This window comes from Urocampus carinirostris, chromosome 12, assembly GCF_059441175.1.
Source record: "Urocampus carinirostris isolate Australia breed hairy pipefish chromosome 12, RoL_Ucar_1.0, whole genome shotgun sequence".
NCBI classification, from domain to species: domain Eukaryota; kingdom Metazoa; phylum Chordata; class Actinopteri; order Syngnathiformes; family Syngnathidae; genus Urocampus; species Urocampus carinirostris.
The window spans coordinates 40,602,410-40,630,393 of NC_142360.1; the positions used below are offsets into that span (position 1 = coordinate 40,602,410).

At 43.2% G+C, this 27,984-nt stretch overlaps 1 protein-coding gene and 16 non-coding genes across 17 annotated transcripts; all 17 read left to right on the forward strand.

Moving 5' to 3' along the window:
* The first annotated feature begins 1,100 nt into the window (after positions 1-1,100).
* On the forward strand, positions 1,101-27,867 carry zfyve9b (zinc finger, FYVE domain containing 9b). Its single transcript, XM_088350508.1, has 16 exons — positions 1,101-1,217; positions 7,638-8,173; positions 8,264-8,363; positions 8,469-8,647; positions 8,872-8,983; positions 12,205-12,327; positions 12,393-12,548; positions 17,362-17,586; positions 17,668-17,750; positions 17,829-17,933; positions 18,004-18,154; positions 19,782-19,862; positions 21,403-21,565; positions 21,685-21,790; positions 23,389-23,568; positions 26,128-27,867. The coding sequence occupies exons 1-16, from the start codon at positions 1,154-1,156 to the stop codon at positions 26,287-26,289; spliced, it is 2,526 nt and encodes an 841-aa protein (XP_088206634.1). The 5' UTR covers positions 1,101-1,153; the 3' UTR covers positions 26,290-27,867.
* On the forward strand, positions 13,003-13,074 carry trnap-ugg (transfer RNA proline (anticodon UGG)). The gene has a single exon. It is a non-coding gene; the product is annotated as a tRNA-Pro (tRNA).
* On the forward strand, positions 13,198-13,269 carry trnap-ugg (transfer RNA proline (anticodon UGG)). The gene has a single exon. It is a non-coding gene; the product is annotated as a tRNA-Pro (tRNA).
* Positions 13,394-13,465, forward strand: trnap-ugg (transfer RNA proline (anticodon UGG)). The gene has a single exon. It is a non-coding gene; the product is annotated as a tRNA-Pro (tRNA).
* Positions 13,596-13,667, forward strand: trnap-ugg (transfer RNA proline (anticodon UGG)). The gene has a single exon. It is a non-coding gene; the product is annotated as a tRNA-Pro (tRNA).
* Positions 13,799-13,870, forward strand: trnap-ugg (transfer RNA proline (anticodon UGG)). Its single transcript has one exon. It is a non-coding gene; the product is annotated as a tRNA-Pro (tRNA).
* trnap-ugg (transfer RNA proline (anticodon UGG)) lies at positions 13,995-14,066 on the forward strand. The gene has a single exon. It is a non-coding gene; the product is annotated as a tRNA-Pro (tRNA).
* Positions 14,191-14,262, forward strand: trnap-cgg (transfer RNA proline (anticodon CGG)). Its single transcript has one exon. It is a non-coding gene; the product is annotated as a tRNA-Pro (tRNA).
* trnap-ugg (transfer RNA proline (anticodon UGG)) lies at positions 14,395-14,466 on the forward strand. Its single transcript has one exon. It is a non-coding gene; the product is annotated as a tRNA-Pro (tRNA).
* Positions 14,591-14,662, forward strand: trnap-ugg (transfer RNA proline (anticodon UGG)). Its single transcript has one exon. It is a non-coding gene; the product is annotated as a tRNA-Pro (tRNA).
* On the forward strand, positions 14,795-14,866 carry trnap-ugg (transfer RNA proline (anticodon UGG)). Its single transcript has one exon. It is a non-coding gene; the product is annotated as a tRNA-Pro (tRNA).
* On the forward strand, positions 14,991-15,062 carry trnap-ugg (transfer RNA proline (anticodon UGG)). Its single transcript has one exon. It is a non-coding gene; the product is annotated as a tRNA-Pro (tRNA).
* trnap-ugg (transfer RNA proline (anticodon UGG)) lies at positions 15,187-15,258 on the forward strand. The gene has a single exon. It is a non-coding gene; the product is annotated as a tRNA-Pro (tRNA).
* trnap-ugg (transfer RNA proline (anticodon UGG)) lies at positions 15,584-15,655 on the forward strand. Its single transcript has one exon. It is a non-coding gene; the product is annotated as a tRNA-Pro (tRNA).
* trnap-cgg (transfer RNA proline (anticodon CGG)) lies at positions 15,990-16,061 on the forward strand. The gene has a single exon. It is a non-coding gene; the product is annotated as a tRNA-Pro (tRNA).
* Positions 16,193-16,264, forward strand: trnap-ugg (transfer RNA proline (anticodon UGG)). The gene has a single exon. It is a non-coding gene; the product is annotated as a tRNA-Pro (tRNA).
* Positions 16,389-16,460, forward strand: trnap-ugg (transfer RNA proline (anticodon UGG)). Its single transcript has one exon. It is a non-coding gene; the product is annotated as a tRNA-Pro (tRNA).
* Positions 27,868-27,984: the final 117 nt, after the last annotated feature.

A 27,984-nucleotide genomic window follows, 5' to 3' on the forward strand; every position in this document is an offset into this window, starting at 1 on the left:
GAGGTGCAAGAGAAAAACAAGCAGGCAGATTGAAATAGATAGATAGATAGATAGATACTTTATTCATCCCCTAAGGGAAATTCACATTTCCAGCAGCATCCCTGAGCTGAGAACAATACAATAATAAAGCCAAAAGAATACAATATACAAATACCCAGTGTGACGTGCAAATGCCCACTTTAGCATGTTATATCGAGTAACTAAATAGTGCTACACAGAACACATAATGCAGTAAGATTCGGTAATATCCAATGTAGGTGGTGTGGTTTAATGTGGGCCTTTACTCTGCCGGGTGGAGTTAAAGAGCCTCATGGCATGATATGTCAACTTGATGTTTCCAAAGCCAGGTGCCTCTCACAAAGACACTGTACTTGTATTTATTTCTCTCTCTCTTTCTTTTCCACCCCTTTTCTCCCACTCTGTCTCTGTCCCCTTCACTCTCTGTGTCTCTCTTTTTCTCTTCCTTTGTTGCTCTTTGTCTCTTTCTCTCTCTGTGTCTTTTAACCTCTTTTGCTCTAACTTCCTTCTTTCCTTTTCTCTTTCTCTCTTCCTACCCTTCGCGCTTTCTTTTCTCTTTTCTCTCCTTCTTTCTTTCTATTTCTCTTTGGATTTCTTTACTCCTCTCCCTTTCTTTTCCCCCTCTCTCACGACTTTTTATTTTTGTTTCTCACGCTCTCTCCCTCTTTCTCTTTTTCTTTCTTAGTCCCGCCCTCTCTCCTTTTCCATCCCTCTTTCTCTTATTTCTTTCTCTTTCTTTCTCTTTCTCCTCAATCGACTAGTCCGGCCCCCGACGGAATGTTTGTTCTATGGTGTGGCCCCCGAGTTAAAACGAGTTTGACACCCCTGCGATAGTGGGTGCCCTTTGCGCCCATTAGCGACAAAAATTGATATTGACGCTAGAAAAGGCAGGAGACCCCTGATGGAGATGCCTTAGCCTCTGTGACGTCCTACGACTTTCGTTTCCTCCCTTTTAATTGCAGCAGAGAAACACAAAAGAGGAAGGAGAGGGGGAAATGAGGGAATGGTACCCAGGGGAGGCGGTGATGCAGCCCCCACCCCCCTCTGCTTCACCCCCCCCCTCTCCTCCCCATCAGCATCATTTTCTGCTGATGCGGCTGCAGCGCCGAGAGATTCGTGACGCCGGTGCCAAATCATGTTGAAGTTGTTCTCGGCGCGGGACGACGACGGACAAAGACTCTTGGGGGGGAACGCAGAAGGTAAAATCCTCTCCCGTCTAGTATTTCCTCCTCTCTGTATTCGGATTATTCTCCATCCACGCCGCCGATCTGCGGGAAGGTCCTCGCTTTCGGAGAGACGACTCTGCGTCGGCTCGTCGGAAACCGATTTCTGTTTTTCTTCCTCATCCAGTAAAAGTGGGAACTTAGAAGCAGGGCGAGCATGCATGCGTGATTAGCATAGTCAATAAACAACAGGGACGTAACCAGTTGGGTTTTGAGGGGGGAAATACACCCAAGAGACCCGAAAAATGATAACATTTTTAAACTCTCTTTTCCTTCTCCAGAATAGGCCTCAAATATAGATCAAAAAAGTCACTAAAAATAGATATAAACTGTGTGCATATATATATATATATATATATATATGTCATGAACCAGAAAAGGATCAGGACCCAAACGCGTGACGTTCTCACACAAGCCTTTCATTTTATGGGAAAGTCATGCACGTTAAGAAGCAGTCTGGTGTGGAATGACAGGAAGCCAGAGGCCGACGAGATCGATACCAATTGCCTGAGTTGATATCGGACAGATGGGGTCGATACCGGACAGGACAGGAGAGACAGGATAGATGATGAAACAGGATATCGAACATTAACAGGAGAACGAGGTGGGAACGAAAACAGGAGAGAATGATAAACAGGACAAAATCAGACAAAAACGAAACTGGAAACCGATATTAAACAGGACACAAAAATAAACAGGAACAATACCGTACAGGGAATACCAACAGGAAAACAGGACCGAGTCAAAACCCACGTGTTGCGGGGCAGAGGTTCGTTGACGGAATGACAACAGGGAAAATGAGAGTACTGAGCTTAAAAATACAAAAATACTACAGAAATGTTAAACAAATATGATTAAGGGAATACTTCTAGATAAATACTTCAAAAATACTGCTAAAGAAACAATACTACATAAATACTACTACAGGAATATCAAAACCAAAATACTACAAAAATTCCCCTACAGTAACTGTAATACAAAAAATAACAAAACAGAAATATTACAGAAATACTACAAAAATACTTATACAAATAATATACAACATAAAAAATACAAAAATAAAACTATAATAGTATTTCAAAATACTAAAGAAATACTACAGAAACACTACGATGGAAATACTAGGTGATACTTCAGAATTAAAACTAAATTAATCGTCAAAAAACTACAGAAATACTATGGAAATACTACTATGGAAATACTAGAAAATACTTCAGGAATAAAGCCAAATTAATAGTTGAAAAAAACTACAGAAATCCAATGGAAATACTACTATAGAAATACTAGAAAATACTTCAGGAATAAAACTAAATTAATAGTTTAAAAAAACACTACAGAAATCCAATGGGAATACTTCTATACAAATACTAGAAAACACTTCAGGAATAAAACTACATTAATAGTCAAAGAAATACAATGGATATACTACTTTAGAAATACTAGAAAATACTGCAAGGATAAAACTACATTAATAGTCAAATAAATACTCGAGAAATACTACCGAAATATTACTATGGAAATACCAGAAGATACTTGAGAAATAAAACTACATTCATAGTAACAAAAAAAATACTACAGAGATGCTATGGAAATACTAGAAAATACTACCAAAATATTACTACAGAAATACTAGAAGATACTTCAGAAATAAAACTACATGAATAGTAACAAAAAATACTACAGAGATGCTATGGAAATACTAGAAAATACTACAGAAATATTACAAAAATACGATGATGGAAACACATCAAAAATACTTAAAAATACTACTAGGGAGATCTTACAACCAAAATACTATGTACTCCAAAAGCTGGATGACGCAATAAATGCGCAAGGAAACGCGCCGATTTGGCCGATGCGACACTCGTGCGACGGATGAACGAGCCCCTCTATGCTTTCCTCGTATCTTGAATCAACGCAGAGGATCAAAAACTCGCAAATCGATTGGAAAATCCACGCGATCGACCGATGCGGCATCAGCGCCATTCCACGCTCCAAGTGACGTCACAGTGACGCTCTAATGATAATCCTACTGGCGCTTAGTGCGCATGCGCACAGGAATGATCAAGATTGAGTATTTCCCCTTTTCGTTTGGATTTCCTCTCATTTTTCTCTTGCGCTGCTTTTAAATATTGTTTCCTGGCGTCTTTTGCTAGCTTATTAGCTAGTGTTTGTCAGGGAGGTTCAGCAGGGGTGAGCAAACTACAGCTTTTCTATAAAAATACTACAAAACAACTACTTGTCAAGACCAGAACGGAGGCAGGACCCACTTGCGTTACGTTTGTCTCAGTTTTATTGGGAAGAAAGGAAAGGATTGCAGCCACGATCCAGTGATCGCAGGAAGCAGGTCGCTCTGAACGCAAAAGTGGGACTTCCGAGCGATGGCGATGTCGGGAACGGAAAAAACAGGTCAGTCGCCGGGACAGGAGAGCAAAAATGTGGTCGGGGTCGGAATCAAGTCAAAAACTGGGACAGGAGAGTAGACGTGGTCAGGATCAAAAAATGAGTCGAAGCCGGGAAACAGACGGGAGCAAAAAACAGGTGGGAGTCAGGGTCGAAAAAGCTTGCCTAGAGTACACTGAGGTTCGCCGACGGACTGACCACAAGTGACAGAAAGGGGTGGGTTTAAATTGGGACAGGGAGCCAATCAGGACCCGCGGCATTTGCCGCCAAATGAGCGGGCACAGCTGAGTCACATCAGTAATCTTGACACAAAGTAAATAAAGGTACTGTAAAAAAGGCATCGAAAGGTCTTAAAAGTGCTTAAATTTGGCCTTGAAAAAGGTGTACAAACAGTGTTTATTTGAAATATCGTAGAATCGAAGTACCCAAAGACACATATTGTACTTGACGCCGCCATCCTTTATTATTGTTTGTTTTTACAAAAAAACAGTCGATTGCTGGGACAGGAGAGCAAAAGCGTGGTTGGGGAGAGAAACCGGTCGTAAGCCAGGACGGGAGGGCAGACGTGGTCGGGATAAATAAACGGGTCGTAAGCTGGGACGGAAGAGCAGACGTGGTCGGAAACAAAACAGGTCGTAGTCGGAGACAAACGGGAGCAAAAACGGAACAGGCGGGAGTCAGGGTCGAAAAAGGCTTGCCTTGTATAATAATAATAATAATAATAATAATTTCCTTGTATTGTCATTCTGTGTAACAATGTACACAGAACGAAATGTCGATTGCACCTGACCCGTTGTAGCGAGCCGATGCAGCCGCAGCCAACAGAGGGCGCCGCCGACCACTTTTTAAGTCTTAGGAATGACTCGGCCGGGGCGCGAACCACCGACCTCCCAGTCTCAAAGCGGGCGCCTTACCATCTAGGCTACTGAGCTGGTATGCACAGAGGTTCGCAGACGGACTGACAACCGGAGAGTGACAAATCCGGGTTTACTTAATCCCATTCCGAATCCTCGTTTCATCTCGTGCCAAATGTTCCTTTTTTTGCGCCGTCATTATCTTTTTGCCGCAGTCCCGTCTGGCGCCTTTGAGACACTTTGGAGGCCATTGACTTTTATGGGTGCTGAAGCGTCATCTCGCAAACTCCTCAAGGGCGACTTAAACACAATTCATCGTGAAGCTTTAATGGACACTTAAAGAGCGTCAACCTTCCCCTTTTCGCACCCCTGAATGCCAAAACGTAAAAATAGTTCATTTTTTATGTTTTATTTAAAAAAAAATAGTATAAAGACTTTGTTAAAGTCAATCATTTTCGAGACTATTTCGTGGCCATATTTACCCAAATAAAATACATATATATAGTTAAAATCGAATTGTACCAAGAGCAGATTTCCTCACGTCCTTCATGTGATGTTGTTACAAGGGAAAGAGACCCCGCCCACAACGTGGGCGTCATTTATCATACTTCCGGGAGAAAGTTCACACGAGCATTTCACAATAAAAGAATATAAGATTGATAAACGTACAAGAGATGCAATTAGACTGATTATTGAAACGTTACTTCATGTGTGTGTGTGTATGAGAAACATTGTTTTTATATTTAGGAATATAAAAACAAGCTCATTACCTTGAGACAGAAATTCAAGAGATTTACATTGAAAACCTGACATTTTCAAAACTGCTGATCAGTAAGTACGAAAACCAGTGTCAAGAGCACAGCGTAGCAGCGAGATGCCTGAACAAAAATGGCGTCGACCTAAGTAAGCTTTCCTCTAGGTAAAAGAAATACAAATTTCTCGACCTATGATTTTTTTTCTTCTAAAAAATAGCATTGGTGTGTTGGTTCATGTATTTTTGCCCAATATACAAATGAATGTTTTTATAATTAATAATAATTAATAAAGCCAAATTCATTTTAAACTATAATGCATTGTATTTATGATATTGTCCCCTAGTTCTGCCATACTTAACATATTGTGCAGAAGTCTGGGGCAATCATGACAAAAGTTCACTCCAGCCCCTTTTTATCCTCCAAAAACGTCCAATTAGGGTAGGATATCGAAATTCCTGCAGTCCAAATGATTAAAATGAGATGATTTAGTCAAATGTTTCACTGCACAACTGCTATTTAAGGTTAACAAAAACATAGTGCCAGAAAACATCCCAAAATGATTCATTCGGAAAGACAGAAATGATCATTTAAGGGGCTGTCGTGAATTCATAATCCCGTAGGTGAGAACCACCAGGAAAAGTATGAGTGTGTCTGTGTGCGGAGTCAAACTTTGGAACCATTTACAAGACGAGATCAAACCATCCCCAACTATTCACATGTTCAAATATAAATCCCAAAAAACATGACTGACGGAATACAGAGATGAAGAAAATGGCGTATGAGTGATACTAGAGATTGGAAATAATGCGTTTACAACTATAGTTAACCTTGTTGTTATTGTTACTTTTATTATATCATAACTGTTATTATTAGTATTATTACAATTGTTGTTATTATCATTGGTGTATTTGATAGGGAAGATGAAGGGGGAGGGAATAGAAGCATTTGCTTCTTTCTACCCCTTTTCGAACATATTATGTAACATAATTTTGTTGTTGAGTTATTGTTTTTGTCCTGTTTTTATTTTAATGTTCGAAATCAAGTTTCCATTCATTCATTGAATGTAATTTTTGTACCGCTATGAAGCAATAAATTATTACACACTGTCCCTTTTTTAGGACACTGATCATATCTATGACTTCTAGTGCCAGCTAGAAATCAAATTTCCTCAAAAATGACTTATCACTGGTGAACTATTTTCGGAACCGCGGGCACCATGTTGGAAACCCCCGTTTTACTGCAACTGAAAACGAGTCCTAAAAAGCACCAGAAAAAACACAAGCTACGGAGACTCAGGGTAACAAAAATGCAAGATTCTACTTCTCAATTTTTAGAGTTTTGTCAGGACCAGAGCGAAAACAGGACCCAATTCCGTTACGGTTCTCACAAGTTTTATTAAAGGAAAGAGAAAGGGCCGCGCCCACGATCCAGTGTTAGCTAGGCACTCGAAGCAGGTCACTCTCGTACTCGGATTGTGATCCGAACACGGAAGTGGATCTTCTGTAGAGAGCGATGTCGGTGTCAAGGACGGAAAAAACAGGTCGATAGCCGGGACAGGAGAGTAAAAACGTGGTCGGGGTCAGAAACGGGTCGTAAGCTTGGACGGGAGAGCAGACGTGGTCAGGATCAAAACGGGTCGAAGGCGGAGACAGACGGGAGCAAAAAACAGGTGGGAGTCAGTTGCCTAGTATAAACTGAAGTTCGCAGACGGACTGACAACAGGGGAGTGACAGGACCGGGTTCAAATAATGACAGGGAGCCAATCAGAACCCGCGGAGGTTGGCGCCAAATGAGCGGGCACAGTTGAGTTGAAGTGAAGTTTGGGTATTAGGGTTAGTGTTTGGGGTTAGAGGCCGAGGGTAGGGTTAGGACTACAGCTAGGACTAGTGGGGTTAGGGTTAAAGGCTTTAGGGGTTAGAGAGTAAGGCTTAGGATAAGTGGGTGAGGTAAGGCTGTTATGGTTCGAGGTCAGGGGAATAGGGTCAGGGTTTATAGAGAGACATACAGGGTACAGGTTGAGTGTTGCAGCTTGTCGTTGCAACCCACTGAAACCAGGTCTTCCACCTTTGGGTCGGGACCCGTGTTCGGTGATCTAGGATGGATTGAGAATAGAGATCCTGCACCTCTGTTTTGGGAGAAGTACTTGAGTTGGTTTGTGGATCGTCAGAATTCCGCCAGGAAGCCTATCGTGTCAGAGGTTGAGGGCATGTCCAGAACTGATATGCTATGATGCTAATGGGTTGGATCCCCTAACTGCTAGAGTTGTAGGGGCACCGTTTCCTGTGGTGTTTCCACTCAGTCTCTAACTGGGGACTTTTCGCGTGTCACCAATGTACTTTGGCTAATACAAATAAACATGACTTGACATGTTCTCCTTGAAACAGATGAAGGTGACAATCCATCCCTTGGTGACACCAAGCTGCCCTGGCTGAGCCGACCTTATCTCCTGGTGCTCAAAGATGCAGGAGACATGCCCAAATCAGGTCAAATCCGATTGGAGGTACCTCCTTCCGAGTCCTCCTCGGATGAAAGGGACCCAGCCAAGCTTTCTGAGGAGGAACCTGCCAAGACGCCCAACGAGGAGGGTGGCAGCTGCATGGTGACCTCATGGGTCGAGGAACCACCCGGCCCTCAGGTTCTTAGCCCGCAGCAGGTGAAACTCAAGACCTCCAAGGAAGACTCTGTGGTCGAAGAGAAAGAGATGGAAGACTCCGCAGAGCTCCACAAAACCACCGCATCCTCGCCGATCTCCCCAGATAACGAGTCGGCACCGGCCGGTGTCCTGACCAAAGAGCGAGTTGGCGCCTTGGGGGAGGTCGCCCCGGTCTGGATCCCGGACACCGAGGCCTCGGTGTGTATGAAGTGCGGCGTAAAGTTCACGTTTACCAAAAGGAGGCACCACTGCCGTGCCTGCGGCAAGGTGAGGCCGGAGCTCCGTCCTCTTGTTGTCTTTTGTAGACTTCTGGTGTCATTGAAAGGTGTTTGTGTGCATGCGCACGTGTGTCGTCAGGTGTTTTGTGCACTTTGCTCCGGCCTCAAGTTCAGACTTACACATCTGGACGGCAAGGAGGGGCGGGTTTGTGTTTCCTGTCATTCAACCCTCATTAAAAGTGAGCCACTTTAGTTTTATTTCCTCACTCTGTCGTCCCTGTTTCTTCTTCTCTGGGTTGGTTGTAAAAACAACGTCGCAACAACTACTGGTGTCTTGCTCCCAGGCACCTCGCCGAAGGGGAAGAGGAGGGTTTGGTTTGCCGACGAACTTCTCATCGGCAAGCGGTCTGACTCGGCGCCTGCTACGCCGGCAGCGGGCAGAACACCACGGAATGATGCGGCCAAAGGTCCTTCGGGGTCGCCGCAGATCAGAAGAACCTCCAGGCCACGAGGGGGCGCTAACGTAGGATCACACCGGAGACGATCACACATAGTTCCTGATCTCCTTTGACATGACGCCGCTGCAATCATTGATCTTCATTTTTCTGTAACTTCTCATTTTCATCCATACTTTAAAGTCCTGATCAATGCCACGACTGAAATTAATATTATGGTCCTCATTCCATTCACACAAATCCCTGTAACCATTGTTATCATGTTTGAGCCCCTTCTTTTCCTTCCCCCCAGGAGGCGAGTGCTCGTAAAAGTTGGGGAATCCCCACTCTCGTGAACAGTTCATCCAACCTCATCCCGTTGGATGGCCTGCCACCCATCCTCACTTCCACAGGAGTCAAAGGAGGTACAGTGAGAATCTCTGTGGAACCATCATCCTAATAACCCTATTCTGTGTCCTACAATCCATGGAAAGAGTTGGATTCAAGTGAAAGTAGTTATCCGCATCAATGAAGTATATTGAACCAGAATTCAGGATCCCAGTTCAATGATTTGCCTGTAACCAAAACAATGTTTGTTTCTAAAAATGAATATGGCCATGAGAACTGAGGAGACTGTGCAACTAACTAATCTATTGACCAACCCACCAACCAACCCACAACCTAAACATCTCACCCTGCTAACCATACACCCACCCATTCAATAATCAACCCCCCAAACCACCAACTACCCCGCAAACCAACCAACCAACTCACCCACTCCTAAACCAACCCATAAACTAAACACCCCACCAACCAACCCACTAGCTTATGTTGTTGAGACATTCAGTGTCTCGCTGCGTGTTTAGACCGAGTATTCGGATGAAGAAAAAAAATAAGCTGAAGATAACATTTGAGTTGAGGACATAAACAAAGAGTATACTCTGGGCCAATTGGTCAGGAGAGTGTTCACCCACAAAAAGCATCAGAAAATGGCTGACCACAGTTTTTGTAAGAAAGGGTTGTGGATTGACAAGATGGAACATGAAACCAGCCAAAGAATAGACCTCACATGTATAAAGAAAAGGGCTGACTTATTGGAAGACCATTGCTGGGAAAGTACTGATATGAAAGGATACATTCAAACATCATATGAATACAATGAGTAAATATCCACCCATCCATCCATTATATGCACCTCTTATCCTCAGTAGGGTCGCGGGGGTGCCGGAGTCCATCCCAGCTATCTCCGGGCATTGGGCAGGGGGCACCCTGAACTGGTTGCCAATCACAGAGACAGACAACTCACTGGCTCATTCTCACCTATGGACAATTTGGACCGGCCAATTGACCTGACGTGCATGTTTATGAAATGTGGGAGGAAACCGGAGTGCCCGAAAGGAAACCCACGCCAGCGCGGGGAGAACATGCAAACTCCACACAGGAAGGTTTGATCTCATGAGCTCAGAACTGTACCCCACACGCGCTAACCACTGCACCGCCGTGCTGCCCAGCAGTAAATACTTCATTGAAATATGTGGATGAGCATAAGTACATTTATAACAACTAAATAAGTAATGTCATCAAAATAATAATGTTTTGACTAAATAATAGAACCAATACACCTGGAAAACGATATGTGATAGTGACTACATACTCAGTGACACATTTTAATGGTTTAACACTAACCAATGAAGGAATCAAACAACCAATCAACTCACCAAATATTCCACCCACTGACCCAATCACAAACCAACCCACCCATTCACCAACAAACTCATCCATCCACCCATTTTAATAGTTCAACACTAACCAAAGAACAAATCAACCAACCAACCTACTAACCAAATATTCCACCCACCGACCCAGTCATAAACCAACCCTCATTCACCAACATACTCATCTACCACCCATCCACCCATCCACACATCTTAATAGTTTAACACTGACCAAATAACAAATCAACCAACCAACCAACCAACCAACCTACTCACCAAATATTCCACCCACTGACCCAAACATAAACCAACCCACCCATTCACCAACAAACTCATCCATCCACCCATCCACCAACCAATCAATCAATCAATCAATCAATCAATTGAAATGATCTGCATTTCTATAGCGCTTTTCAAGTCAATGACTTCCCAAAGCGCTTTACAGTGTGCTTCACATTTCCCAATAGCGGCCGTGCAGCCATCTAAGGCGCTAACCTGCTTATTGGGGGTATTAGGGGTTCAGTGTCTTACCCAAGGACACTTCGACATGTAACATGGAGGAGCCGGGATTCGAACCTGCGATCTCATGATCCCCAGACGAGCGCTCTACCTCCTGAGCTACTGAGTATCAATCAATCAATCAATCAACCTACCAACCAACCAACCAACCAACTAACCAACCACGGTCGGTCGGTCCATCTGTCCCTCTGTCTGTCTGTCTGTCTCTCTGTCTGTCTATCAACACACCAACCAATTAATCAACCAACCAACCAACCAACCAACCAACTAACCAACCACGGTCGGTCGGTCCGTCCATCCGTCCCTCTGTCCGTCTGTCTGTCTGTCTGTCTGCCTGTATACTGTCTGTCTGTCTGTCTGCCTGTATAGAATAGAATAGAATAGAATAGAATATACCTTTATTGTCATTGTTACAAATGGGCTAACATATTGTGACAACGAAATTGGGCATGACACTCCAGTTTTACACATAGTGAGGGTATGAGCAAGAAGATAAAGGAACAGAGAAGATAATGTTATAAAACAAGGGGAATAAGGCTATAGTTATAATTGACATGGTATTTACACAACAATGTCAGCATGTGGGATGTTACATACAGGGTTGTCGTGATAACGTTGTATCGTAACGGTTGTGCAATATTGCATTTGGTGCAAAGTCATCATGGTGCAAAAATAGTCCGCATATACATTGGTGCAAGCATAGACATCATAGTGCAAAAAAGGAAATGGTCAGACATTGTGCATCCCTCTGTCCGTCTGTCTGTCTGTCTGTTTGTCTGTCTCCGTCTCCGTCTCCGTCTCTGTCTCTGTCTCTGTCTCTGTCTCTGTCTCTGTCTCTGTCTCTGTCTCTGTCTCCGTTTCCGTCTCCATCTCTGTCCGTCTGTCCGTCCGTCCGTCTGTCTATCTATCAACACACCAACCAAACAATCAATCACACCCGAGAATTAAGTCAAAAGACCGAATGAAGATGCACTGAGAAACCGTGTAGGGAAAAGTAAAAGAGAAGTCCTCCAGACTGAAAACTACAAAGACAGTAGCGTAGGAAACTAATAGTGTGAAACAGACCTCCTTTTAAAAATATGAGTCCTTATTTCAAGCAATTGGAACATTCATGTTTGAACTGAATATCTTGTATTCATCAAACACATTCCCAAAGGATGTGAGGAAAGGGCTTCAATGAATAACGTCTTTTGTAACCTTCAGGGCAGACTCTTGTAGTACTCGCTGTTTTCTTCAGCGTTGTCCTCCGACTTAAAAGTTTCCCGTCCTTCCTGAACAATTTCACAGAGATTTATTCTTAAGCAGCACAAATCCGTTTGAAGGTCTCGCAGATAACCAACACAATGTCGGCATCGTTACAACCGTGGCTGCCCTTCGCCCAACCAAAGGACATCGTCTGCTTCTGTCCTCAGATTACACCGTGGAAGAACGTCCCTCCGAGACGTTGCTGATCCAGGAACTGGAAAGTGGCCGCTCCGGTCCTCTGGTGTTCGTTCTCAATGCCAACCTGCTCGCCATGGTCCAGATGGTCAACTGTGAGATGTTTATTTCAGGTTGCGGACCTCCGCCGCAGCCGATTGATCGCGTCCTTGTGGTTCAGATGTCAACAGGAAGTGTTGGTGCGTGACCACCAAGGGGATGCACGCTGTGGGCCAAGTGGAGGTTGTGGTTCTCCTGCAGTGTCTGCCTGAGGAGAAGACTTTCCCCAGGGATGTCTTCAGCCACTTTGTCCAGCTGTACAAGGACAGCCTCACCGGTGAGGACCATTGAGCAGGGGTGTCAAACTCATTTTAGTTGGGGGGCCACATGCTAGGAAGAAAATCTCAAGGGGGCCTGACCAGTGGGTGTTCCATCGTTTCATTAAAGGACTGCTTGTGATCTAAATGTGGTTTGGTGGTCTAGGGGTATGCTTGAGGTACAAGAGGTTCAATTTTCTGACAAGCCCGACACACAATTACAATTTTGGTGTACTATCTAAGTGAAAACGCATAATAGACCACAAATATATATAGATGTAGTATGGTACTATGCACTCCCTCAAATGTGCCATTTAGGTCTATGGTCCTGGATTCAATTCTCAGTCGAGTATTACTCTTGTGGTGTACGGTCAATGTGACAATGCGTGATGGATCCCAACATTAGTTTAACCTGGTTTTGGAGCCTTGTTTCATAGACAGATATTTTCCAGAAGTTATTGTCAATGTAGACATGGCTTGTTGGTCTAGTGGCATGATTCTCGCTTTGGGTGTGAGAGGTCCTGGGTTCAATTCCCAGACAAGCCCTTCTCAGAATGACTCCTGTGGTTTATGGTAAAGGTGTGATGCATCCCAACATTACTTTAACCTGGTTTTTGAGCCTTGTTTCATAGACAGATTTTTTCCAGAAGTTATCGTTTATCTAAACATGGCTTGTTGGTCTAGTGGCATGATTCTCGCTTTGGGTGTGAGAGGTCCTGGGTTCGATTCCCAGACAAGCCCTTCTAAGAATGACTGCTGTGGTTTATGGTCAAGATGTGATGGATCCCAACATTTCTTTAACCCGAGTTTGGAGCGTTGTTTCATAGACAGATTTTTTTCCAGAGCTTATTTTTAATGTAGACATGGCTTGTTGGTCTAGTGGCATGATTCTCGCTTTGGGTGTGAGAGGTCCTGGGTTCAATTCCCAGACAAGCCCTCCTTAGTGTGACTCTTGTGGTGTATGGCCACTGTTTCAAGGTGTGATGGGTCCCAACATTTGTTTAACCTGATTTTGGAGCCTTGTTTCATGGCCAGATTTTCCCAGAACCCATTTCTTATCTGGACATGGCTTGTTGGTCTAGTGGCATGATTCTCGCTTTGGGTATGAGAGGTCCTGGGTTCAATTCCCAGACAAGCCCTCCTGAGAAAAACTCTTGTGGTGTACGGATATTGTGTCGAGGTGTGATGGATCCCAAAATTGCTTTAACCAGGTTTTGGAGCCTTGTTTCATAGACAGATTTTTTCCAGAAGTTATTGTTTATTTAAACATGGCTTGTTGGCCTAGTGGCATGATTCTCGCTTTGGGTGTGAGAGGTCCTGGGTTCAATTCCCAGACAAGCCCTTCTAAGAACGACTGCCGTGGTTTCTGGTCAAGGTGTGATGGATCCCAACATTTCTTTAACCCGAGTTTGGAGCCTTGTTTCATGGCCAGATTTTTTTCCAGAGCTTATTTTTTATGTAGACATGGCTTGTTGGTCTAGTGGCATGATTCTCACTTTGGGTGTGAGAGGTCCTGGGTTCAATTCCCAGACAAGCCCGTCTCAAAATGACTCCTGTGGTTTATGATCAAGGTGTGATGGATCCCAACATTACTTTAACCTGGTTTTGGAGCCTTGTTTCATAGACAGATTTTTTTCCAGAAGTTATTGTTTATCTAAACATGGCTTGTTGGTCTAGTGGCATGATTCTCGCTTCGGGTGTGAGAGGTCCTGGGTTCAATTCCCAGACAAGCCCTCCTGAGAGAAACTCTTGTGAGTGTACGGATATTGTGTCGAGGTGTGATGGATCCCAACATTACTTTAACCTGGTTTTGGAGCCTTGTTTCATAGACAGATTTTTTCCAGAAGTTATTGTTCATCTAAACATGGCTTGTTGGTCTAGTGGCATGATTCTCGCTTTGGGTGTGAGAGGTCCTGGGTTCGATTCCCAGACAAGCCCTTCTAAGAATGACTGCTGTGGTTTATGGTCAAGATGTGATGGATCCCAACATTTCTTTAACCCGAGTTTGGAGCGTTGTTTCATAGACAGATTTTTTTCCAGAGCTTATTTTTAATGTAGACATGGCTTGTTGGTCTAGTGGCATGATTCTCGCTTTGGGTGTGAGAGGTCCTGGGTTCAATTCCCAGACAAGCCCTCCTTAGTGTGACTCTTGTGGTGTATGGCCACTGTTTCAAGGTGTGATGGGTCCCAACATTTGTTTAACCTGATTTTGGAGCCTTGTTTCATGGGCAGATTTTTTTCCAGAACTTATTTTTTATCTAGACGTGGCTTGTTGGTCTAGTGGCATGATTCTCACTTTGGGTGTGAGAGGTCCTGGGTTCAATTCCCAGACAAGCCCTTCTCAGAATGACTCTTGTGGTTTATGGTCAAGGCGTGATGGATCCCAACATCTTTTTAACCTGGTTTTGGAGCCTTGTTTCATAGACAGATTTTTTTCCAGTACTTATTTTTTACTTAGACATGGCTTGTTGGTCTAGTGGCATGATTCTCGCTTTGGGTGTGAGAGGTCCTGGGTTCAATTCCCAGACAAGCCCTTCTCAGAATGACTCTTGTGGTTTATGGTCAAGGCGTGATGGATCCCAACATCTTTTTAACCTGGTTTTGGAGCCTTGTTTCATAGACAGATTTTTTTCCAGTACTTATTTTTTACTTAGACATGGCTTGTTGGTCTAGTGGCATGATTCTCGCTTTGGGTGTGAGAGGTCCTGGGTTCAATTGCCAGACAAGCCCTCTTTAGCGTAACTCTTGTGGTGTACGGTCAAGGTGTGATGGGTCCCAACATTTGTTTAACCTGTTTTGGGAGCCTTGTTTCATGGACAGATTTTCCCAGAACTCATTTCTTATCTAGACATGGCTTGTTGGTCTAGTGGCATGATTCTCGCTTCGGGTGTGAGAGATCCTGGGTTCAATTCACAGACAAGCCCTCCTGAGAGAAACTCTTATGGTGTACGGATATTGTGTCGAGGTGTGATGGATCCCAACATTACTTTAACCTGGTTTTGGAGCCTTGTTTCATAGACAGATTTTTTCCAGAAGTTATTGTTTATCTAAACATGGCTTGTTGGTCTAGTGGCATGATTCTCGCTTTGGGTGTGAGAGGTCCTGGGTTCAATTCCCAGACAAGCCCTCCTTAGTGTGACTCTTGTGGTGTATGGCCACTGTTTCAAGGTGTGATGGGTCCCAACATTTGTTTAACCTGATTTTGTAGCCTTGTTTCATGGGAAGATTTTGATCCAGAGCTTATTTTTTATGTAGACATGGCTTGTTGGTCTAGTGGCATGATTCTCACTTTGGGTGTGAGAGGTCCTGGGTTCAATTGCCAGACAAGCCCTCTTTAGCGTAACTCTTGTGGTGTACGGTCACTGTGTCAAGGTGTTATGGGTCCCAACATTTGTTTAACCTGTTTTGGGAGCCTTGTTTCATGGACAGATTTTCGCAGAACTCATTTCTTATCTAGACATGGCTTGTTGGTCTAGTGGCATGATTCTCGCTTCGGGTGTGAGAGGTTCTGGGTTCAATTCCCAGACAAGCCCTCCTGAGAGAAACTCTTGTGGTGTACGGGTATTGTGTCGAGGTGTGATGGATCCCAACATTACTTCAAACTGGTTTTGGAGCCTTGTTTCATAGACAGATTTTTTCCAGAAGTTATTGTTTATCTGAACATGGCTTGTTGGTCTAGTGGCATGATTCTCGCTTTGGGTGTGAGAGGTCCTGGGTTTGATTCCCAGACAAGCCTTTCTAAGAATGACTGCCGTGGTTTATGGTCAAGATGTGATGGATCCCAACATTTCTTTAACCTCAGTTTGGAGCCTTGTTTCATGGCCAGATTTTTTTCCAGAGCTTATTTTTCATGTAGACATGGCTTGTTGGTCTAGTGGCATGATTCTCGCTTTGGGTGTGAGAGGTCCTGGGTTCAATTCCCAGACAAGCCCTCCTTAGTGTAACTCTTGTGGTGTACGGTCACTGTGTCAAGGCGTGATGGTTCCCAAAGTTCTTTAACTTTATTTTGGAGCATTGTCTCATAGACAGATTCTTTTCCAGAACTTTTTTTTTATCGAGACATGGCTTGTTGGTCTAGTGGCATGATTCTCGCTTTGGTTGTGAGAGCTCCTGGGTTGAATTCCCAGACAAGCCCTCCTGGGAGAAACTCTTGTGATGTACGGTCACTGTGTCAAGGTGTGATGGATCCCTACATTAGTGTAACTTGATTTTGGAGCCTTGTTTCATAGACAGTTTTTTTTCCAGAGCTTATTTTTTATGTTTTTCCTTGCCCTCATGTCGGTTTTAGATCAGGTGGCGGTGTCATATTAGTTTGCGATAATCTGTTGTCTGCGCAGCCCTTGGAGATTCCTTGTGATTAAAGGCCTCACAAATAAACATGACTTGACTTGACTGACCTTCTGCTTGTCACACTATCACTATTGTAATAATGAATGTCAATATAACTGAAATCGAACCCTGATCCCCCAAGGGGCTACACATCGTCAAATACCCGATGTGTGGGGTATAAGACCTAAAGATCAGGGACGTCTAAGGATCCTTACTCATGATGTAACAAATCATGCATTCAAATCCCAAACAATTTATTTCTTTAGACTATTGATTCTTTCCAAGAAGAAAGCTGAATTGTGTTTTAAGTGTCAGAGAGTAAGACAGTCTCCTTTGGCTACAAGTACTCAACTTGAAATCCAGGTCCAAATGGATCGCCACATGATTGGCTATGTTCTAGGTCATAGTTCATGGTAAAGCATGGCTCTCTGGCTGCTATTTATTGTCTTCTCCAGCAAGACCTTTAATACTGAACTTCTTCTCATGCGATCATGGCCCATGCAGGGAAGGTGATCAAGCACCTGTCCCTGTCACTTTTTGGCGGCCAGTTCCTGGGAAGCGAAGAGCACGCGGGCCTCCTGTTTGTCCGGCCCACCCGACAGTCCCTGCACGGTCTACCCTTACCCAGACAACCGTACCTCTTCGGCCTGCTCCTTCACCGGGCCGAGGTGGTCTGGGCCAAGACCTTCCCCCTGCGTCTCATGCTACGACTCGGCGCAGAGTACCGATGTGAGTTTTTCCAGCTCATCCTCATAAGGTAAAAGTTATTTCGGGGGCTTTACTTAACGCGCTTTCCCTGTTTTGTTGCAGTTTACCCCTGTCCTCTGTACAGCGTGCGCTTTAGGAAGCCTTTGTTCGGAGATGTTGGACACACAGTCATGAGGCTTTTAGTGGTATTTCCCATTTCGTGTTAGCATTGATCTCGTGAACTTGAACCCAAAATATACGTACCATCCCTCCATCATGTGCAGGACTTTAGGAATTTCCGTTACAGTCTCCCCACAGTAGCAGGCCTCACCGTGGACCTCGAGGCTCAGAAGACCTGCATCAAAATACCGACCAGCGGCTACAATGAGGTGAGACCTGAGATGAACAACGCTTTGGAAAAGCTTTTTGGTGGACGGTCTGTTTGTTCTTCTTGGTCAGATGATGAAGGCCATGAACAAGAGCAACGAGAACGTCTTGGCCTTGGGCGCCTGTTTTAACGAGGAGGCCGACTCGCACCTCATTTGTGTCCAAAGGGACGACGGACAGTACCAGACGCAAGCCATTAGCATCCACAACCAGCCGCGGAAAGGTAAACATTTTCAACCGAATGACTACATGCTAACCTCTGCATGCTAAATCCTACATGCTTACAACTTCATGCTGACGATCGCATGCTCGCAACTGCATTTTAGCAACGACATACTAAGGACAACATACTAAGGCGTATATGCTAACAAGTAAACGCTATTAATTAGATGCTAAAGACTACATTATAATGAGGATATGCTAAAGAGAAGATTCTAACAAGTTGATGCTAACGTAAAAATGCTAATAACCACATGCTCAACACGACTTGTTAACGACAACATGCTAACGAGAACATACTAACAAGTAGATACTCACGACTTCATGCTAATGACTACATGCTAACGAGTAGATGGTAACGAGTAAATGCTAACGTCATATGCTAACAACCAAATGCAATGGACTACATGCTAACGAGTATATGCTAACAAGTAAACGCTAACAATTAGATGCTAATGACTACATTATAATGAGTTTATGCAAATGAGAAGCTTCTAACGAGTAAATGCTAATGTAAAAATGCTAACAACCACATGCTTGCCACTACTTGTTAACGACAACATGCTAACGACTACATACAAACAAGTAGATACTGACGACTTCATGTTAATGACTACATGCTAACAAGTAGATTGTAACGAGAGGATGCTAACGTCACATGCTAACAACCAAATGCTAAGGACTACATGCCAATGAGTATATGCTAACAAGTAGACGTTAACAATTAGATGCTAATGACTACATTATAATGAGTATAGGCTAACGAGAAGATTCTAATGAGTAAATGCTAATGTAAAAATGCTAATAACCACATGCCCACCACGACTTGTTAACGACAACATGCTAACGAGAACATACTAACAAGTAGATACTGACAAATTCATGTTAATGACTACATGCTAACGAGTAGATGGTAACGAGTAGATGTTAACGTCACATGCTAACAATCGAATGCTAAGGACTACATGCTAGCGAGTATATGCTATCAAATAAACGCTAACACTTAGATGCTAATGTCTACATTTTAACGAGAACATGCTAACAAAAAGATTCCAACGAGTAGATGCTAACGTAAAAATGCTAACAACCACATGCTCACCACGACTTGTTAACGACAACATGCTAACGACTACATACTAACAAGTAGATACGGACGATTTCATGCTAATGACTACATGCTAACCAGTAGATGGTAACAACGACTTGCTAACATGCTAATTCAAAATGAACGGGCCCATTCATTTTGTTATTGCTGTGTTATTACAAGTTCTAAAGTGTGCACAACTAAGGTAAACTAGGCCTGATTGAGATAAACAAAGTAAGTCAGTTCAACTAAAAGTAAAAGAAGTTTAGCTATACAAAGTTTAAGATAAAATGATCAAGTCAACTAAACTGAGCTTCAATCAGATAAGCAAAACTAAAATAAAATAAGTTTCTTTGAAGTTCGGATACACTGAGAAAACGGTGAGCTGCTCTTTTCCACTATGCATGCTCTCTGGAAAAAACGTAGCAGTGACATCTGGAAACATTTATGACGCCCTTCTAGAGAAATGAGCTTCTGAAGACTGGAGTTGATCTATTCAGATTTTGAGCATTTTATTTTTGTTCCCTTTTCTTTTTTTTTGTTCCAGTGACCGGATCGTGTTTCTTCATCTTTAGCAGTGCCCTGAAAGCAACAGCAGGTTACTTTGCCAAATCCAGCATCGTGGAAGGTACACTGTGGGCTACTCTTGGTCATAAATCACATTTCACGTTCCTTCGCAACCTTCATCTTTGTTCATACACTGTAATACGAGTTAGTTTACGTTCATACACTGTAAAGCAAGTTCGTTTACGTTCATACACTGTAACGTGAACTTGTTTCTGTTCATACACCGTTAAGTGAGCTTGCTTCCGTTTATACACCGTAAATTGAGCTTGTTCATATTAATACAATGTAAAGCGAGTTTGTTTGCGTTCATACACAGTAAAACGAGCATGTTTACGTTTATTCAGCGTAAAGCCAGCTAGTTTACGTTCATACATCGTAAAGCAAGCTTGTTTACGTTCCTTAATGGTAAAGCGAGTTAGTTTACATTCACACACAGTACAACGAGCTTGTTTATGTTTATGAATTGTAAAGCAAGCTAGTTTACGTTCATACACAGTAAAACAAGCTTGTTTATGTTTATAAACAGTAAAGCAAGTTTGTTTATATTCATACACCGTAAAGCAAGCTTGTTTACGTTCATACACCGTAGAGGGAGCTTGTTTTCGTTCATACACAGTAAAGCGAGCTTGTTTACATTTATTCAGCGTAAAGCCAGCTTGTTTACGTTCATACATCGTAAAGCAAGCTTGTTTACGTTCCTTAATGGTAAAGCGAGTTAGTTTACATTCACACACAGTACAACGAGCTTGTTTATGTTTATGAATTGTAAAGCAAGCTAGTTTACGTTCATACACAGTAAAACAAGCTTGTTTATGTTTATAAACAGTAAAGCAAGTTTGTTTATATTCATACACCGTAAAGCAAGCTTGTTTACGTTCATACACCGTAGAGGGAGCTTGTTTTCGTTCATACACAGTAAAGCGAGCTTGTTTACGTTTATTCAGCGTAAAGCCAGCTTGTTTACGTTCATACATCAGAAAAGCAAGCTTGTTTACGTTCCTTAATGGTAAAGCGAGTTAGTTTACATTCACACACAGTACAACGAGCTTGTTTATGTTTATGAATTGTAAAGCAAGCTAGTTTACGTTCATACACAGTAAAACAAGCTTGTTTATGTTTATAAACCGTAAAGCAAGTTTGTTTATATTCATACACAGTAAAACGAGCTTGTTTACGTTTATTCAGCGTAAACCGAGCTAGTTTTCGTTTATACATCGTAAAGCAAGTGTGTTTACGTTCATACACAGTTAAGCAAATTTGTTTACATTTTTACACTGTTAAGCCATCCTGTTTATGTTTATACACCGTAAATTGAGCTTGTTCATATGAATATAATGTAAATTTGTATTTATTTATTCAGCCAGTACATACCATAAACATGATATATACAGGAAATCATTGCGAGTTTGTTTTCGTTCATACACAGTAAAGCAAGCTTGTTTACGTTAATACACTGTAAAGCCATTCTGTTTATGTTTATAAACCGTAAAGCAAGCTTGTTTATATACACATACTGTAAAGCAAGCTTGTTTACGTTCATACACCGTAAAACGAGCTCTTTTCCTTTTTTGTCCGCCAATGTGTAAAATTGCGTCGGGCAGACGGTCTGATGGTGCAGATCACCGTGGAGACGATGGCTGAGTTGCGGCGCTCGCTGCGAGAAATGAAAAATTACTCGGTGACCTGCGGCCGCCTGGATGCGACCGACAACCAAGAAGTGGTTAGCCTGCAGTGGGTGGAGGCCAAGTCCAACCTCAATAAAGGGTAGGGGGCGCCGTCGCACCTTTATCCCTTAAAACGTCCTATATTTAAGCATTCCGTGTTGATTTTGGATCCAGTATATATTTGTAGCATTCGATTTCTGTTTTCTTGTTTTGGGACAGCGTTCTGAGCCCCATTGACGGAAAATCCCTGGAGTCCGTCAGCAGTACTAAGATGTTCCAGAAGTCGGAATACAAAGAAAACGGGAAAATGATCCACTGGACTGAAGTAGGTTCCCATCACCCTCCACTTTTTAGTCGGGGCTGGCGGAGCTAGGCGAAATCCTAGACTCGCTGTGCTAACTAACAGATGCTAACCAATACATATGCTTAAAACTACGTGCTAACGACTGCATGCTTGAAACTGCATGCTAAATCCTACATGCTAACAAGTAGTCAGTTAAGAGTAGATGCTAATGACTACAGGTTAACCTCTGCATGCTAAATCCTACATGCTTACAACTTCATGCTGACGATCGCATGCTCGCAACTGCGTTTTAGCGACGACATGCTAAGGACAACATACTAACGAGTATATGCTAACAAGTTAAAGCTAACAATTAGATGCTAATGACTACATTATAATGAGGATATGCTAACGAGAAGATTCTAACGAGTAGATGCTAACGTAAAAATGCTGATAACCACGTGCTCACCACTACAGGCTAACGACTACATGCTAACAAGTACATACTGACGATTTCATGCTAATGACTACATGCTAACGAGTAGATCTTAACGAGTAGATGCTAACGTCACATGCCAAAACCCAAATGCTAAGGACTACATGCTAACAAGTATATGCTGACAATTAAACGCTAACTATTAGATGCTAATGCCCACATTTTAACAAGTATATGCTAACGAGAAGATCTAACGAGTAGATGCTCATGTAAAATGCTAACAACCACATGCTCACCACGACTTGTTAACGACAACATGCTAACGACTACATACTAACAAGTAGATACTGACGACTTCATGCTAATGACTACATGCTAACGAGTAGATGCTAACGTCACATGCTAACAACTGAATGCTAAGGACTACATGCTAACGAGTAGATGCTCACGACTACTTGCTAACATGCAAATTCAAAATGAATGGGCCCATTCATTTTGTTATTACTGTGTTATTACAAAGTGTATTAACAGTGTTATTAATATAGCTAAAGACTGCAGGCTAACGAGTAGATGGTAACAACTACATACTAACAAGTACATACTGACGACTTCATGCTAACATGCCTAGATGCTAACGTCATATGCTAACAACCGAATGCTAAGGACTCCATGCTAATGAGTAGATGCTCACGACGACTTGCTAACATGCTAATTCAAAAATAATGGGCCCATTCATTTTGTTATTACTGTGTTATTGCAAAGTGCATAAACAGTGCTATTAATATAGCTAAAGACTGCAGGCTAACGAGTAGATGCTAACGACTACATACTAACAAGTACATACTGACGACTTCATGCTAACATGCCAACATGCTAACGAGTAGATGGTAACGAGTAGATGCTAACGTCATATGCTAACAACCGACTGCTAAGGACTCCATGCTAATGAGTAGATGCTCACGACTACTTGCTAACATGCTAATTCAAAAATAATGGGCCCATTCTTTTTGTTATTACTGTGTTATTGCAAAGTGTATAAACAGTGCTATTAATATAGCTAAAGACTGCAGGCTAACGAGTAGATGCTAACGACTACATGCTAACCGCGACATGCCAGGGCCCAGCCCCACCTGTCACAATTGCCGCGGGAACTGTTTATTTTTGTTATTATCTCTTAAATGTATTTTGATTGGACGATGCACAGGTGTTCTACCTGCAGAGGGCGGAGCCACCCAAAGAAATGACGGCGAGCGTCTCGGAACACAACCGGCTGACGGAAAGAATAGCTCGAGCATTCTGCTTGGCGCTTTGCCCGTACCTCAAACTCCTCAAAGAGGACGGCATGGCCAAGTTGGGGCTGCGCGTTACCTTTGACCCCCAGCAGGTGGGTGTAACACTTTATTGGCCACGCCTCCGAGAGGCAAAACACATTGATAAAGATTTTTTTTTCTTATTCAATACCATAGTTTTGTCTCTCATCTTTTTTTGAGTGTCTGTAAAACCATAAACTTATCATTTGGTCCTTTGAGCCAGATTTGAACTATCAACAGGTAGGCATTTTTAGGTTATTTGTACAGTTATCTCAAATTCAAAATTCATTGGTGTATTCTCTTCTTGTTTTGAGTGTTTATTAAACGATAAACAATTGGTCCTTCAAGCTGGATATTGGACATATTGATGGTTTTGTACGGTCCTCTCCTGTTTTACTCGGAAGTTTAAAATAGTGTGTAAAAGGGAAAAACTGTGAAGCACATTGTAAAGCGCTTTGGCAGATCTTCATTGACTTGAAAAGCGCTATAGAAATGCAGAACATTAACATTAAAGTTGATCGAGTTTAAAATAAGTGTCCATCTTCAAACCTGGGTTAAGAACAGTTGGCTTCACATATAGTGCCTAGGGTCCCACGCCAATCGGTGGAGGTACCCCAGTTTTCTTAAATTTTTCAAAGTTTAGGACCATGCAGGCTTTAATGTCATCAGGACAGGAAAGTAGGTGTTCAATGGAAGGTGCATCTTTCTCATTGAATGGAATCCAGCAGGAGTAAATACAATGAGATAGGATGGGATGAAGTGGCGAGTCTGGTGACACGGTGCGGGGACAAGAACCTCACCCTCAATACGGACAAGACAAAGGAGATGATAGTAGACACGAAGAAGAGGAGACCTCGTCAGCCACGGGAGCTTGAAGTAGAGCGGGTGAGCAGCTTTAAGTTCCTCAGCATGAACAATACAGAGGACCTTAGATGGTCCCTTAAAACCAAACAGCTCGTCAGGAAAGCTCAACAGCGACTGTACCTCCTGAGGAGGCGAAGGAAGTTTGTATTGTCAAGCAAGATCCTTGGCAACTTCTACAACTGCATCGTGGTATCACAGTTTGGTATGGCCATGGATCTTAAACACCTGCAGAGAGTGGTTAGGAACATCCAGAGGACCCCCAGGACCCCACTACCCTTTCTGCAGAGCATATACCACCGCAGGGTCCACAGGAGGGCTGCTTCCATCATTAAGGACCCTACTCACCCACAACACAGACTGTTTACACCTCAGCCCTAAGGACGGAGGTACAGGCGTCTGAAGAACTGATTTTACCCCTCTGCCATCAGACTCTTTAACGGCTGCTGATCGGACAAAACACTACAGTTACTTCAAACTGGACTGCACAGGACTACTCATGCAGAGTTAATTTTGTGTTTTATCATTATTTTTATCTTTATTGCCTTAACTCATCTCTGTCATGATCATCGATTCGGGGCACCTGCGGCTGCCCCGTTGGCACCAACAGCCCTGGTCGCTGATTCAAACCCCCCGGCTCCCTGTTACCAGCGTCAGACCGTCCTGGGAACCTACGCTTTCAGTTGGGCAAGCTCTGTACCTTCTGACATTCTCCTGCCCTTTTTTCTCCTGCCTGATACCCGTTGCCGACCTGTTTCTAGACCCGTTTCTGCCCTGCTCTTCCGTCCCGGCCATCGACCCGTTTTGTTGCCGACCTCTTTTCTGGACTCGTTACCGCCCTTGCTCCCCTGTCCCGGCTATCGACATGTTTTCCCGCCGCCTTCGACGACCCTCGCTCGACACGGAAGTGCCCCTCCCGCGTTCCTGCCATCCGCTACCCGTGTCTGACAATCATCGGATGGTGGAAGCAAGCGCTGCTCTCTTTCTCAATAAAACTGAGTAAACCAACGCTATTGGGTCCTGTCTCCGTTTCTTGCTTGTGACAACGTTTATTCTTGTAGAGCACAGGTGTCAAACAGGCGGCCCGCGGGCCAGATCGGGCCCGCTAAGGGATTGAATCCGGCCCGCCAGACAACACTCAGAGAAGCGCAAGAGAAAAACAAGCTGCGTGTTGAAATATGTCCACTTGATGTTGCCAAAGCCAAGTGCCTCTCACAAAGACACTGTACTTGTATTTATTTCTCTCTCTCTCCCTCTCTCTCTCTCTCTCTCTCTCTCTCTCTCTCTCTTTTCCACCCCTTTTCTCCCACTCTCTGTCTCTGTCTCTTTCACTCTCTGTGTCTCTCTTTTTCTCTTCCTTTGTTCCTCTTTGTCTCTTTCTCTTTCTGTGTCTCTTTAACTTCTTTTGCTCTAACTTCCTTTTTCCCTTTCTCCATCCTTCGCTCTTTCTTTTCTCTCCTTCTGTCTTTCTATTTCTCTTTGGATTTCTTTCTTCCACTCCCTTTATCTTCCCCCTCTATATCTTTTGTTCCTCACACTCTCTCCCTCTCTCTCTTTCTTTGTCCCCCCCCTCTTTCTCTTATTTCTTTATCTCTCTTTATCTTTCTCTTGAATCTACTCGTCCGGCCCCCGACAGAATGTTTGTCCTATGGTGTGGCCCCCCCAGTTCAAATGAGTTTGACCCTCCTGTTGTAGAGCTTTATCGAAGATTTTGGCTTTGAGAAGTAAAGGATAAATTGTGTTCTGACGCTGGACTTGGTTTTCAATTCCAGGTGGGTTTCGTGGCAGGCAGCAACGGACACCCCCTGCCCCCGCAGTACCTGAACGCCTTGGACAGCACGCTTATTCCCGTCATCCACAGCAGGGGGCGCAAAAGAGGGGACGAGCCCATCGTGATGGAGCTCATCTTTTACATCTTGGAGTACATCACGTAAATAAGACCGCAATAGGAATGGAGTTCCCCATGTGGACCACTCCCGAGGACCAAGGGTGTTTTTGGAGTTCCCAAGATGCAATACTGGGCGTCAAGCAATAAGAAAACAAAATGAACAAAGCATTAAAGTACAGTGGAACCTGGGTTCTCGACCATAATCCGATCCAGAACCCTGTTCGAAAACCGATTTGTTCGATCACCGAAATCATTTTTCCCATTAAAAATAATGTCAACCGTTTTAATCCGTTCCAACACTCTGAATGTTTACCTTGAATGTTTAACGGAAACATAAAGCTAACCCAGGCTAATCGTACCTCCGCGTTATCGTCATCTTCTGTACGAAAGATGACGCTAACATAAACGTATTAAAAAATCAGGTCGTTTACAAGTCATTTAGCACCACAAGTGGCTAGTGCTTCATTGGAAAGGGGGCTCCGTTCCAACACCCTGAAAGTTGGGCTCTGTTCCAACACCCTGAATGGTTACCTTGAATGTTTAACGTAAACATGAAGCTAACCCGGGCGAATCGTACGTTCGCGTTATCGTAATCTTCCGTACGAAAGATGACACGAACGTGAACGTGTAAAAATAAAAAAAAGGATAAAGAAAAGAATTATGAATAGGATTTCTTACCTTTGTGGTGGTCAGCAGAAGGCACAGGTGGACGGTGGTGCCATTATTTCTTTCTTAAATGCAATAGTTGTACGCACTACTTTTCTTTTTTCACCTGTAGCAACTTTGCCGCTTGCACTGACTTTCTTCGGAGGCATAATTAGGGGCTAAAACACTTGGTACGCTGATAGGTCGGTCGTTTTGGTTGTAACATTTCTCAGAATTCACTGTGTGAATATAACTTGTTTTTATATTCCTAAATATAAAAACAATCTTTCACACACACACACACACATGAAGTAACGTTTCAATAATCAGTCTAATTGCATCTCTTGTACGTTTATCAGTCTTGTACTCTTTTATTTTGAAGTCGCATTTCCGGTGTATTTTTCTGTTTCCTGTGTGAATAAAGTTAACTACACACACGGGAGGGGCCGGTGCTGCCGAGGTCCTGGCCCGGATGGGCCACCGGACAGTGCTCTTCCGCTTGGGAAATGTATTTACCTTAATGCTTGTTTTTATTTGAGTAATTCTGCCAACATAGAGTTTATATAAGTTTTAACTTACACCTATATTAAAAGCCAAAGCAAAACGCGATAACAGTCGGTCACGAAAAGAGCCATCTGCGCCCGTACGCCGCTCAGCATGGCACCTTAGCGTACGCACTCACGCATTGCCGGCGTTCGAACTCCGATTATTTGACCGAACAGCGAAGCAAGAATTTCTCCAAATTTTGGGTCGGACTCCCATTTGTTGGAACTGAGAGGCCTTCGAAAACCCAGGTTCCAACTGTAGATGATAATCCCCAAACTTGCCCAGGAAGGGCAAGATAGGGCATGAAGAGTCCCATTTAGTTGAATGCCGTAGTGAGTAGTGGATGCCGATGGAAGGAATGCCTGAATGATAGTTGAATGCAATGTTCTTGTATTTCATTTCGGTTAGCTTGAAATAAAACTTTGCAAGTAAATCTAGTTGACTTTTTCTTGAAGGTTGGTTGAGCCGCTGAATGCTAGCACACAAGTCCAGGTTAACATCTGAGTAGACTTCAAAATAAAACTCTGAGAGATACTCCTTGTTACTGATA

Bases quoted from the DNA above. Each gene is read 5' to 3' on its own strand.
- zfyve9b (XM_088350508.1), top strand. From the start codon at position 1,154: ATGTTGAAGTTGTTCTCGGCGCGGGACGACGACGGACAAAGACTCTTG. The intron at 12,549-17,361 runs GTGAGGACCATT...TGGCCCATGCAG, and splicing joins GTACAAGGACAGCCTCACCG to GGAAGGTGATCAAGCACCTG. The intron at 17,934-18,003 runs GTGAGACCTGAG...CTTCTTGGTCAG, and splicing joins CGACCAGCGGCTACAATGAG to ATGATGAAGGCCATGAACAA.